At 39.4% G+C, this 14,871-nt stretch overlaps 1 protein-coding gene across 2 annotated transcripts in view; it reads right to left on the bottom strand.

Moving 5' to 3' along the window:
• LOC143411875 (phospholipid-transporting ATPase IB) overlaps nucleotides 1–14,871 on the bottom strand; it is a 606,876-nt gene that overhangs the window by 123,717 nt on the left and 468,288 nt on the right. For both annotated transcript variants that reach the window (XM_076872750.2, XM_076872751.2), the window contains one exon: nucleotides 13,775–13,882. In XM_076872750.2, coding sequence (XP_076728865.2) covers nucleotides 13,775–13,882 — 108 coding nt within the window. The remainder of the gene's footprint in view (nucleotides 1–13,774; nucleotides 13,883–14,871) is intronic.

The raw sequence follows: 14,871 nt of genomic DNA, 5'->3' as shown, positions 1-14,871 counted from the left end.
ATTTGATTCTGAGAAACGAACAGATTTTTAAATTATTTATCACTTTTTAAATAGATCAGACGGGAACTTTTTTGTTTTGTTTTTGTTTTTGGATTTATTTTAAACAGAAATCTAGTAGTCAGAAAGCTAGCTCAAAATAACACATGTATTCTCTTTATTTCTTTTTGTTTCTAAGAATTACTTTTCCACACTAATCATCAAAAGACAAAATTCTGACTTGCTGTTTCACAGGACCTTTTTCATGGTTACTCTTATTGTTTCTTGAGGCCAAACCCAGGACACCAGTTTCTCAATGAACCAGTGAGCAGTGAAATGTTTCAAGCCTCTTTTTCCAGGGCTCACAGTCCCACCTGGCCTTCTCCATCACACTCTTTGTCCTCCTCAACATCAACCAGTTTCCTTCCTTTCCCTTCCCCCGACATTTTTTCTTCCTTTACTGGATGCACAGCATGTTATTTCTTTTTATCTTTTCTTTAATTAAAATACCGTGTTGGGGGCAGACTTTCAATCTAAAGATGTTTGCTTCTCTTGCTATATCACTTTACTTGACACTAAAATCCTACGCACCAATTCAGGTCTCAGGACTAGAATCATTCCTCCCCTTAAGCCTCTTGCAAGGCAATCAGTAAGCTGGGACCCCAGCACCTGATCTACTGAGGAAATCATCCTGGGTTTATCAGAGGCCACCTGTCACTAAACTCCATCAAGGCCTGACATTTTCTTGATGGAAAGCTCTCCAGCTATGTGCTAATATTCATTACTTCAACTATGCCAATCCCTTGAATGTCATAATAAAAATGCTGCCCAGTGTGTTAGTGCTGTTGGGGAACAATGAACTATCTTTCTCAGTTTTATCTCTCATAAAACTATTAGATAATGATTATATCATGCCTTCTGGAATTAAAAGTTTAGGAAAAAACCCACCATTTCTATATTTGCCTTTTCTTTAATATCGACTCCCAAACATTTTCCATTCAAGTAATGAAACATGACTATTAATTCTCTCCAAATGCAAATATCAATGAATATTATACCACAGATGTCATTCAGGTAACCTAAACAGTTCAGCTATATTTTTTTAGTACTAGGAAATTAAACCCAGGGGTGCTTTATCCAGTGCTTTTATTTTTTATTTTGAGACAGGGTCTTTCTAAGTTGCTGAGATGGGCTTTGAACTAGCGATCCTCCTGCCTCAGCCTCCCAAGCTGTTGAGATTACTACATGCTTGAACTACTGTGCCTGGCTTGACTTGTGCTACTGGCTTTTTTTTTTTTTGTTGTTGTTGTTGTTAATATATATATATATATATATATATATATATATATATATATATTTTTAGTACAGTTCTTGTAAAAACAAACAAACAAAACTCCACTAAGTTCACTAATTCATCATTTATTGGGTGCAGATCTCTTGCTAGGCTTCTTCCAAATATTCATAAAAGAATATAATAGGAAAAGAGTCTCAGGGGAAAGGCAAATGACATTAAATTTATCCAGATGCAACAGAATACCAGGGAACAAGTACATCAGTTTTGTATTTTAAAAAACTATTGTGGATACATTAGAGGAATTCATCTGCACAGACTGCATGCTAAGAACTAGTCATGAAACTACTGCAATGGTCCAGGCAAGAAATGATGCAGCACAAACTAACTGGATTGGAGTATGACCAGAAGGAAAGAGACACATTTAAGAGATAAGAAATGGCAGGACTTGGATTCAGCCTAGTGAAGGGAAAAAGGTTCTGAAGCTCAAAAAGGCAAAAATGATAAGGGGTTCATACAACCTAATAATCCTGCTTAGAAATGGCCACTTACAGAATAACCATTTGGAAAGAACAGATTTAACTTATTTCCAGTAGCGAATTTTCATTACTCAGCCACTTGCAGCATGACATAAATGTAACCAAAGTCCTAGGTCCTGACCTGTTCCTTCTAACATTTGGGAGAAAATCATTGGAATATTAGCCCATTTTGGAAAAAAAATATTTGAAGTCAGATCCACACTTTATAAATCTTGGTTTATAAACTCTGCTTAAAGCAATTAATGAGCCCATAGATTAACAGCTCTGTTATCCCCAGATTTTATTTTTAGGGAAAGTCTTGTGTCAGAGCCAAGGCCCTTTCAATGGAAGGTGACTAAATTAGAAGTCAGGCAGTGCACACTCTGAGTATGTGGGAGAAACCTGGAGCATTAGGCTTTTCCAGACCCCGTCTTATCCCAGGCAGGCTTCCTACATCTTGATCTTGCCTGTGCTAAATTTAGCTCTGAGGAGTGAACTTGTGCTTCCAAATCTCTGCTGGTCAAGAGCTAGGCTTTTCAACACAACAGCCACTGGCCAGATGTGGCTACTGCACCCTTGAAAGATATGTAGCCTGGCTGGAGGCTAGTACTGTATGTGTGACACACACACACTGGGCTTCAGAGACTTAACACATAAAGAAGAATGCAAAATGCCTCGTTAACAATTTATTTTTATGTTGATTGCATCTTGAAGTCATAATATTTTGGAAATGTTGGACTAAACACATTAATAAAACTAATTTCACTTATTTCTTTTTGCTTTTTTTAGTGGAGCCACTAGAAAATTTAAAATTATACACATGTCTCCCATTATATTTCTATTGGACAGTGTTGTTCATGACTATTTGACTCTAAGCCATTTTAAATTGGCTGCCAGGAGAAAAAGAAAAGCTCCATATTTTTTCTACCACTATTTTAATCAATTAGCTTTTACCCTGGCCTGTCTTTTTTTTTTTTTTTTTTTTGATGGGGGGTGGGGTGCATAGAAAGTTGGGGGAGGAACACACTGAAGGTTACAGAAGGCAAAGTCCTCAACTTGGTAGATGCAAGCAAGAGAAACTGCTTTTCTACTATATAATGAAAACTCCAATTTTCCAAAAGGGATAGCAGAGTTTTCTCTATCTTAACTTGACCCAGACCATTCTACATTTTATTTTTTGTTAATATATATTTTTTTAGTTGTAGTTGAACATAATACCTTTATTTTATGTATTTATTTTTATGTGGTGCTGAGGATTGAACCCAGTGCCTCACACGTGGTAGGCAAGCACTCTACCACTGAGCCACAACCCCAGCCCCTGATTTTACATTTTATGTCTGTGACTTGAGAGATTAATTTTTCCATTAATTAAGACTCTTCTCAGATGTAACAAAAATCCAACCTGAATTACCTTATGCAGAAATGGAAATGCAGTGGTTTGTGGCTATCTAAAAGTTCAGAGATGACTCCAGCTTCAGGTACAACTGGGGCACACTCAAGGCTTCAGCTCTTGGTTCAGCTTCCCTCTATGCTCAAATTATCCTTCCACTGGAACTTTCTCTGCAGCAGCACCTGGCAGCTCCAGACTCATACAACAAACCTGGTGCCAAAAGACCTCCCCACTACAATTGGTGTGTGTGTGTGTGTGTGTGTGTGCGCGCACACACACATATATATATGTCTTTGAATTATCTCTAAGCATCACAGTGTGGGGCACCACACCCATTTCTAAATCCATTGCTGCTGTCAATGAGATGAAAGGTCTGGTTGCCCAGTCCTAGGCCAAAGATCTACACCTCAGAGGTGGAACATGGTAGAATCTATGGCACTATCTGAAAGCATATCCTGTAAAGGGGGAAGAGTTTGGGGGCTGTGACCTGAAGAAGGAGGAATGGATGTAGGCAGGCAGCAGATGGTAAGATGCCACCACACTCTTTGTGCTGCTGCTAAGCGAGTTCGTGGGGCTGCCTTCCGAGCACTTCTGCACTTGAAAATATCTGCACATTTAATTATGTTTCCTTCAGTTTCTATCAAAATCAGCTCACAGTTATTAAAATACATAGGTTATGAATTAAAGTGCACATATGAACAGAGGCACAGGTAACTGAGATTTCTCTTTGTCTGTAGCCAAAGATACACCAACTGCATAGGAGTTGGCTAATCTAGGTTCCAAAATCATTCAACTTCCCCCAGGGACAATTTGATATTTTATGATAGCAACATCAAACAGAGTAACTGAAAATCTCACCCACCTGGAGACTGTTCACTAAATTGATCCTCTTAGATACTGTCACTGATAGCTTTGCATTTTTTTTTATACAATCAGAAAAATCCTGATCCCACCCTTTATAGCATGCTATGCTTGCATTTTCTCCCTTCTCCAGCCTAACTTTCTCTGGTCATGTTTTCTTGCATGCATCCTTGATTTGGTGGCCTTTCTCAGGCACCTCTATTCCTTTAAAATAGAGCAAACCTAAAGACCCCCACCAACCCTGGCTAGAACTGTGGAGATGGTCCCCAGTCATGAGAAAGGCTGATTCTCTTCCTGCAGATGTCAGAGAAGCAGACCCCTGTACAGAATCTAAAGGAGGGTGGCTCACAGACACATTTCCACATGTTGCACGTGAGAAAAAGTTCAAAACCACATCAAACATACTCTGTGACCACTGAGTATAAATATTACAAACAAACAAAATCAGCATGTAATGTGTACTTTAATTTGCTGACAGATATTTAAAAAATTAACATCAGAATGAATGACAAATGGAAACACCACAACAAATCTTCTAAGTGAAGAGAAAAATAACTCACAATCAAAGCCGTCTGGCCTCTAATTAACACACGGCATCCTTGAAACAAGAGGCCAAAATAAAATAAACAGGCAAAAGGGAGAGAATTGTATAGGGGGGAAGGGAGAACTGAGTCCCCCTGAATTAGGGTTTCCCATAATGTACTTTTTAAAAAATCCTATTGTTTGAAACTTACTTTATTGCAGAAGAGACTAGAGCCATAGTCAGAAATGTGATTCAAAACCAAAGTCTGTTTATGTTTTCTAACTCAATATTCATGGGTTTAAAATTCCATTACATTGTACGGTAAGTCACTTCATATAAAACTTAATAAAAACAACATTTTAAGAACAAATGATTGATATTTATTAGATGCCTGGTTTGTCATCATCCTGGATGCTTTCTGTTGTGACAAAGTATGGAAATATACCCTGGCATCTAGCAGACTTGAGGGGAAGTCCTAGGTCCTCTGCTCTCTGCCTGACCATGGCACCACCCTTTTCTCTTCTCCTCTGATGGTTGCAGATTTCTGAATGAGCTGCTGCCTAGACTGTATATGCAGAGTATATTTATATGGATGTATACAGTTGGCATTCCATATCCGCAAGCTACACAGCTATAGATTCAACTAACCACAGACAGAAAATGTTCTCATTCCCTAAAAAATACAACATAATAACTATTTCCACCACATTTACATCGTATTATTATAAATAACCTAGAGATGATTTATAGTATACAGGAAGAAATGCATAGAGTATTTTTATTTTTATTTATTTATTTTGTATTTTTTGGTGTTGGGGATAGAACCAGGGCAAACATAACTCCATTTTATATAAGGGACTTGAGTGTTCTTTTATTTGGTATCTGTAGGGGGTCCTGGAACTAATCTTCCACTGAGGAACAGCTGAATTTTGTCTGACAAATGGTAATTGCTCAACAAACATTAACTATTTTTATTTACATGTCTTATTTTCTTTAGTTTCCCTATTAAATCCAAAGATAAATACTATTGCTTTCACATACCTGAAAAAAACTGGAACTCAGAAATAACACAAGTATTATTGTGTTATCGACTGTTGTGAACAACAGAATTAGCTTTATGGATGTCTCAGGCATTGGGTTACTTTAGCTCAAGTCTTGTTTTCACAGTTGGGATGTGCACCAAGTAGGAAGGAAGTCTGTTTCCAGCCACTTTAGTCCAAACAGACACTCCTGCTCCTGCAGGTCTGCACAGAAAAATCTAAAAACCACTTTATGGAGGTTCCAACTTCTTAAAGAATACACTTTCCCCTTTGTTTCTTAGCCAGAGGAAGAAAAACAAAGGCAACTTGTTGTTCCGTGTTAACACCTATGAGATTCATTTCTGACAGAACAGTTGGATGGATGCCTGAATTTTCTAATTTTATAGCCCAAATATCTATCAGTCTGGGAGAACCCATCTTAGGTAGCTCTGCTCAAGTGAACATTCCTGATTTTTCTTTTTATTATTAATGAAGAGGTTTTCTTTTGCTGCTGTAATAATTTTATTTGATTTTTCCAGTTCCAGTGCTTGCCTCAGACAAGGATAGGTGTGGGGGCCTTCAAGGAAGGCAAACACATGCCAGAGAGACAGGATGCTGGTGACACCAGTCACAGACATGTGAGAAACAAGGACCTCTATGTACTCTTTTTTTACTTATTTATTTTTATCAGTACATTACAATTATACATATTAGTGGGATTCTTTGTAACATATTTATGCGATCAATTTTATTCCCTAGTACCTCCCTTTTCTATCTTTTATATACTCTTTTTTTTTAAATTAATTTTTATTGTAGGTTGTTCAAAACATTACATAGTTCTTGATATATCATATTTCACACTTTGATTCAAGTGGATATGAACTCCCATTTTTACCCCATATACAGATTGCAGAATCACTTCAGTTGCACAACCATTGATTTACATATTGCCATTCTGGAGTCTGTTGTATTCTGCTGCCTTTCCTATCCTCTACTATCCCCCCTCCCCCCTCCCCTCCCCTCTTCTCTCTCTACCCCCTCTACTGTAATTCATTTCTCCCCCTTATATTTTCCCTCCTTTCCCCTCACTTCCTCTTGTATGTAATTTTGTAAACCCCTGAGGGTCTCCTTCCATTTACATGCAATTTCCCTTCTCTCTCCCTTTCCCTCCCACCTCTCATCCCTGTTTAATGTTAATCTTCTTCTCATGCTCTTCTTCCCTACTCTGTTCTTAGTTACTCTCCTTATATCAAAGAAGACATTTGGCATTTGTTTTTAAGGGATTGGCTAGCTTCACTTAGCATAATCTGCTCTAATGCCATCCATTTCCCATTTTGCTTGTATTGCTATTTATTTTAGATAATAATGTTATCAATAAATACGATGTGTTCCTTCTGGTAAGTCAGTCTCACCATTCCACAAAATGTACAAGTTTAAAAGTCAGAATGTGGGCAGCTCATTAGTAGAACATTCATTCGTAAGGCCCCAGGTTCAATCCCCAATACCACAAGGAAAATAAAAAGCCAAAACGTAAGCTGCTGTACAACCACAAATACTTGATAGACCTACTCAAAGATGCTAGGACATTATTTTGAAATGAAAAGCAAGTTTCTGCTGATAAGATTTTGTACACTTATGAGGCTGACCACTTCCCACTACACAGGCTTCTGAAGTATGGTATTCGGGGAAAATAGACGGATTCTATTCAATATTGCCGTGTTAAAGATATTTCCAGTGGGCTTTAGATATTCACATTTGGTGTTTCTGGGATATTATTACCAAAAACATGAATAAAGCAATTCATTACCAATTCCTATATCAATCTACAATTTGGAGTATAGCAAAATAGTAAACTATGTGATCTAGGCCTTAAGCCCGTTTTTAAAAATCATTTATTTTCTTGACCAACCATATATTTATAAATATAACATTCTGACTGATACTGTCATGTGAAGAAATATTTTTTTTCTCCCAATCTATACACAAAAGCCAAGCAACGCACACCTGGGTTGCTTCCTAGAGCACCTGACCTGGGGTGGGCTTTGAGTGGGCTTCATTTGGTACCTCCACACTTCCCTGATGACATTTGTCTTGGTAATTTATTTTTGTCTTTCTAGTCTTTCACACCAGCAGTAGGATTCTGAGCATGTTCTTCCTGGTGGTAGAATAATTCTTGAGGTCTGTGTTAATTTTCTGTCACTATAACAAAAATCCAAGATAATCAACTTATAAAGAGAAAAGGTATTTTAGCTCACTGTTTTGGAGGTTCCAGTCCATGATTAATTGGCCCCCATGAAGCACATCATGGAAAAAGGGTGTGGTGGAGCAAAACCATTCATCTTATTGCCAGGAAGCAAAAGAGAGGAGAAGAAGGAGGTGGAGGAGGAAGGGGCTGGGGACCCACCATCCTCTTCAAAGCCTTGCCCTCAATGATCTACAGACTCTCACTGGACCCACCTCACAAAGGCTTTACCACCTGCCAATAGTGCCAAGCTGGGGACCCAGCCTTGAACATACGGGCCTTTGGGGGACATATCCAAGATCTGAACTACAGCAGGGTCACAGTGACAGCCACACCATTTGGAAGAGAAGGCCTTCTCTTTGATGGATTTCTTTTGGAAGCAAACACATTTCTATCCCAGAAGCCCCCAGCAATGGTCTCCTTGCATCTCTTCAAGCTTCTGAATTACCCACCACAGCTGAGTGGAGGGGAATAAGCTTTCCTCTGTACTTCAGGGTGGAAAATAGCTCCCCTAATGTGCTGGGCCTCTTGAGCAAGTCACAACCAATAAGTGATACAAACTGGGCACTCCTGGGAAAGGACAAAGGAAGATGGATGTTGGAGGTAACCCACCATGCCCCTTGCTATGGGCATTCGCCTGAGGACAAGCCCTCACCCAATCCTTATGCCCCTGTCCTGTGGAGACATTCTAGAACTGCAGCTGAGCAAAGGGGTTTTCTACATGGTTCTTTTAATTACTCCTTAGCTGACCTCCTAGTATGCATGCCGCTTACAAACAACCGTCACTGTGTCACTGTTCATGTTTCATGTGGACATTCCCAGATTGCAAACAGATTGACTGAGAAATCCAGGGGACGGACACAATTTCTCAGGGAAGGAGAATACTGAATCACTTGGATTCGGGGATGGCAAAATGGCAACCCATTGCAATTCCTCCCTGTTCACTTTTAGTTCACTGGAATTTGCACTGTGTATCTACGAGTGTGTATATAAAGCTCAAAAGTAAACTCATTCCTGTATTTAGGATTAAAAAAAAATGAAGCATGTCATATTCCAGAAACTGCCTGGGCCTGGAACTTGGCACAGAAGATATAGTTAGCAGTTTGTAAGCTTTGAAGTGAAAGTCTCCCCCCTCTTTTTTACTACCAATGAAAAAATCTTTAAAGGAAAGGCACAAGAGTGGGTGAGGAGTATTTTTCCATGGTGAGCTACGTAATGTCTTTGGTGTAATTCCCTCTTTAGACAGCTAGCTGCCTTACGCTGGCACTACCAGGCTACGTCTTACACTAACCCCAGCCCAGAGAATGCAATCAGTCTTGGATATTTTCAGTAGACCATTTCCTCCTATCATAAGTTAAAATGTTGTAATGGAATAACAGATATTTAAAGCAGTGGTTCTCAAAATTTAAAGAATCACCTAGAAATATATTAAAATTCAGGCGCTGGGGCTTCATGCCCAGAGAGTCTATCTAATTCTACATATGTGTGTGTGGGAGGGGGCAAAGGTATGTGTGTGTATGTGTGTGTATGTGAGAGAGAGAGAGAGAGAGAGAGAGAGAGAGAGAGAGAGAGAGAGAGAATGAATTGCATGCATGTGTTTTTTTTTTGGGGGGGGAGATTTAATTTTAACAAGCAGCCCAGGCGATTACAATATAGGTGATCAATTGACCTTACTGAGAAACATTTCATCTTGAACTTTCAAAATGTTAAAATTCTTTGGCCCCTGAAAATTGGGAGTTTAAATCACAGCAATATATTCCTATATATAAAAAGCATTCATCATCCCAAGAAAAAGAAGAGCATGAAAGTTTTCCAACTTCCCAACTTCCCAGGGGATATCTCTTGATATCTTCTTTGCAATTCTTGAAGGTAATTAGGGTGGGTGATCTTATCCTGACTTTGTTGATTAGGAAATTAGCACAGGTTAAGCGATTGCCCAAGGCTGTGTGGCTCTGGCTAGGGCATAAGCCAGGCCTCCTGACCTTTGAGAGCAGAGGTCAAGTCAGATGAACCCCCTCAGACACTCCTGAAGTCAGAAACCCTGGGAAATGCATGAAAAAAAAATATATCTATACCTATATCTATCTATCTATATATCTATATCTATATCTATCTATCTATCTATCTATCTATCTATCTATCTATCTATCTATCTATATACATACACACACACACATTTCCTGATCTGGTTTTCCATCTAGTCGTCCTCATTTCAAAGCTATACACCAACAACCATATTATTATTTTCCATTTTGAGACATTTTACACCCTTAAGGAGAAACCCATGGGCATGGTTATGCTCCTGGGGGAAAGAAACCCACATGGTCCCCTATTGAAAAGCATCATCATCTCTTTTCCATAGCTGACGACCTTTATATTAACCAGGATGGACATAACCTGAGTTTTTAACTTACTGTAGATCTAAGCCTGGGCTTAGAAAAATGGAAAACAGGGTGTCCCTTAAAAATCCCATAAATGCTGCACATTTTTAGGAGAGGAAATGTGCACATGACTTCTCTGATTTCAAAAACTTCCACTGGGACTTCCTGGCTCTTTGTCTGGTGGGGCTTTACATACCATATCATGAGGTGCCTTGGGGCAGATAGAAACTCTTTGAGAGTGGAGAACAAATATTTAATTCTACAGCCCTTCCTTTCCTTTGCCCTCAAGGGGAAACCTGCACTCTCCCCCGTGAGAAAAACTCCAAATATAATGGACTAGACAAAGAAATATTTAATCACATTAGTTTAGGAAGCTCTGGCAGAACACAATGCATCTTTTCAAGGTTGAAGATGTTATGAATAGACAATGTTTTTGTGTCAAGTCTCTCTGGGGCTCTTGGGTACAAAATGCCATTTGCCTTTAGACACTTTTTATTTCTAGAGCTTCAAAGAACCACTTTCATTTGCTAAAACCCTATTGCATAGTCAAATAAAAAATGGCTTGTAAAAAATCACTAAAATCATTATTAACATAGTAATTTTTCAAAAGCAGTCTTTGCCCAAGAATACCCTTCACTCTAAGCATTCACCAACCAAGAACCCAAGGAATGGATATGGCTTGACCATATAGTTCTCCCAAAGCAGCTAATTCCTTTTATGAACCAGAGGCCAGTTGCTTGCTTTCTTTATAACACCATTCAATTCCTTCTAGAATGGCATGAAGCCTTCCTGAGACTACTTTTAGCCACTCTCCACTCAAGCAATTCTTTAAAAAAGTTATAAAATGTGTAACAGTTATTGCCACTTTTCAAAGAATCAGCGAGCTGTTGAATCAAAATAGAGTGGCAGACAGAAGGTAAAAATACTAAATTCAGTCAGGACATGGAAGTCATATATAGTTTTCTGACACCATTTTTCCACTCACCCTGGAGGAAGACTACAGATGGATAAACAGCTCTTTAAATGATGGAAACTAATTAATCCTCTCGCCCAATGTTAATGGAAACCTTAGTCTCATCCAGGTATGTCTGTCTCAAAACAGCATCATTTGCTTCCCATTGAAGCCAACCAATCAACCCACAAAAAGGTAAAAATGTAATGGTTTAAATGGGGGGAAAAACGGTTTTTAAACAAAAGTGAAATATAATAAGATCACTCCTTTGCTCTTGGATGATAGAACAGCTTTCTAAATTATTACTGGAAAGTCCACAAAGATGTTTAATGATGGAAATACATTCTGAGAAATGCATTGGTAGGCAATTTCCCCATTACTGGAACATCATGGAAGGCACTTACACAAACTAAGATGGCTACAATGTCACAAGGTCATATAATCAAGTGGAATCACCCATGAAAGTACAGGGTCTGTTTTTGGTGGAAATATCATTATGCAGCACATGAGTGTATGTAAATGTCATCCTTAAGCTGAGCCTTGGCACCATCCAGACTGGCAAGTTCATGTGACTTGTTCAGTAAGAATGTGGAACCTTACATGGCTGCATGATAATCCTGGCCCCTCTGCAGTTTGCATGTCAACTGATTGATGGAAGCCAGTCAACAACCAGCCTAATTCATGCACATAGGAATTGGAGACATGAAGCAAATGTACACAGAGGGGTTTGCTAGAACAACACTGTAGAGGACACAGAGGGGCTTTCAAAGGAATGGCTTTGCCCGCCAGTCACACACAACTGACCTCATCCTGTCAGCTGTCACTCTTTTCTAATTTAGAAGCCTGTCTGTAAAATCCACTACAGTCCCATCTATTGTTCTGTAAAATTCTTCAAATGAAATCAGAGTAGACACGCCCTTACCCAGGAGGAGAGAACACAAAGCAGATATTCTAAGTTTCCATGACTTACCAAATGATGAGTACTGGATTCTTTTCTGGGTTTGTTTTGTGGGGGACAAATCACAATGCTTTGCAATAGAGTTGATGTCTTTAAGTGAACAAAGTATCTTTGTTGGGAAATTCTCATTCTGCTTCACAATAATCTTGTGAGTTCATTCAATCAATGCCCTGCAATTTCCTCTACTGCTTGGAATTGGAAAAGGAGTGAAAGAGTGCTGCATTTGTCCTCTTCCTTACAGAAAGCAAAAATGCATCTGAGGATGTGCAGCCTGCTCCTGCAGGACAGGGCCAGCTTGCTTGCCTCCCACACTCATGGAGATACCAGAAACCATGGGTTATTAGTTGATTTACCAAGTAAAAAGGCAAGCAATGCCACCTGGGCTATCTTAGACATCAATAGAACATGTATCTAGACTTTGGTAGACCCAGGCATTTTTGTTCATATCTACTGTAAGGCAGAAGTAGCATCCAAATCTTCCTCTAAAGTAGGTATTCTGGAGGCTAAAACAAAATGGAAGCCCCTGACCTACAGTTCTTGATGTTGTCCCACAGCAGAATGAACATGCTCCTGCAAACCCAGGTGTGGATAGACCGATGCAAATATCTGGTTGACTCATTGCATATCCCTTGCCAACAGTTGTCCAGTGCTTGAGATTGAGCCAGAAACAGTGGCCACCTCATTACTGACTGATGCTCAGGATAGTGTATGCTGGCCTGGATCTGGGGAGAGGCACAGGCAGAGAGCTTGGCAGTGGTCTTCTGGCTATTCATGAAGGAAACTCAGAGAATGAACCTGAAGAGGGGGCTGGCTCTGCACACTATGGCTTTTAACTCCACAAAGAGGCATACACCCAACCATGGAGGCCTGCTCCAGAAGTCTCCTAAAGCTCAGGACTTGGATAGTCCCTTGTTGAGGTCTAAGGATAGCACTAGCTGAAGACAACCCCAAGGAGGAGATGGTGGAGTGGGTCTGGGAGACCTGGGCTTGCATAGCTTTGCCTGTAAATTAAGGAATCTTGTTATCAAAGAATTGCTAAACTCTTTCCTCTTCACACCCAGTACTGTGGGATTCTGTGATCCAGTTGTCACTGTTGGCAGGTCTATCTCAGACACTGGACAAAGATAATACAAAAGAAAATTCAAAACCATTCAAACAAATATAAGTTGTCTATCTCAGCTTCCCTAGTTCAAAGAGATAAATGAGAAATTCTGGCTCATTGAAAGTCTGGTTAGGAGAGAGATTTATCTTTCACAGGTGACCAATTACCAATTAAGCAGCTAATCCTGTTGTTAACATTAAACTTATGATAATAATCACTGGATTATGAACAACTCAAAACAGCTCTGGTTTTTCCAAGGGCTACAAACCATAGACATAAAGTACTATGTAATGAACACATAATTTATTATGGAAATGTGAACAGGGGGAGCAAGTCAGATGACTTAAAATTTCATGACTTATAATTTCAAATGTCGGTTCTGTGGACTGGACATCCTCTCCCAGGTGCCTTGATTTGGTGCTTCTGATAAGTTTTGATGGGAGTAGGTAACAACAGTCTTCCTGAAGTTCACTGTCACAAGACACCGCTTGCTCACACATACATATATAAAAACACTGCTGACGTAAGATAGGAGGCACACTCATAGCTCATAGTACTGACCTGCCCTCTCATGTCTGGAGCAATGGGGATGGTGGGCCAGATGGTTGAGTAGACGACAAAAAACAACAGCCACATCACCATGCTTCCCCACACAGCCAGGTGACTGAACTGCAAAGGAGACAGATGTTCAGATGGTCCCTCTGTTGGTCAGGTGATCCACCCCAACTCCACCTGCTGCAGAATTCCCCCCTCCAAGCCACCTTTCCTGATGGAAAGACTGTGAGGACTCTATTCCCTTGTCTCAGAATCTTTAACAATGAATTTAATTAACTAGTGGCTATCCTGAAGATCAAAGTGTTTTTGTGTCACAGCTGACCATCCTCTGAGACATCCCCTAGTTACAGCAGGCTTTGCTCAGTTCATTTCAAGTATCTGCTGCTCCTTGGGATGGTATTAATCTAGCGAGAGAATGGTGGAACCGACAAATGAACAAGAGGTTTTTATTTATCATTAGGAGACTTTGATCTGTTCATTTGCAAAAGAGATTTTTTTGACACCTGAAATGATACTACATCTTTTAAATTTTTAAGTTTTAAATTGACAATAATAATTGAACATGTTTATGAGTATATTGTAATATTATAGTACATGTATATAATGTGTGTGATCAGATGAGGGTAAATGGCATAATCATCACCTCAAATATTTATCATTATTTTGTGTTGGGAACAGTCAAAATCTTTTGTTTTGAAATATATATCTATGTTTTTTAACCACAATTACTGTTTGCTGTAGAACTTCTCCTATTTAACTGCATTCTTGTCCTGTTGACCATCCTCGTTCCTTCCTCTCCTTCCCTCCTTCCCAGGCTCTGGTAACTACTATTCTGCTCTTTGTTTCTACAAGATCAACTGGCTATTACAGTTGAATACCTCCTTACGCATCTACTGAGTTGGTTATTTTTGTCTCCTTTGTACTCTTATGGTCCTTGACCTCTTCTTCTATACCTCACAATTCAATCCATCAGCAAGGTTTTGTTTTGTTTTGTTTCCTCTTAAAACAAGTACTTCCAGAATCTACCCACGATTTACTACCTTCTGCTCCAACATTCCAGGCTGTCACCATCCCCTCCCTGGAATAGGTGTTAACAGATTCCC

This window comes from Callospermophilus lateralis, chromosome 12 (genome assembly GCF_048772815.1).
Source record: "Callospermophilus lateralis isolate mCalLat2 chromosome 12, mCalLat2.hap1, whole genome shotgun sequence".
In the NCBI taxonomy this organism is placed as follows: Eukaryota; Metazoa; Chordata; class Mammalia; order Rodentia; family Sciuridae; genus Callospermophilus; species Callospermophilus lateralis.
Note: the sequence above shows the minus strand (reverse complement) of the source record. Positions and strands in the feature narration are given on the sequence as shown.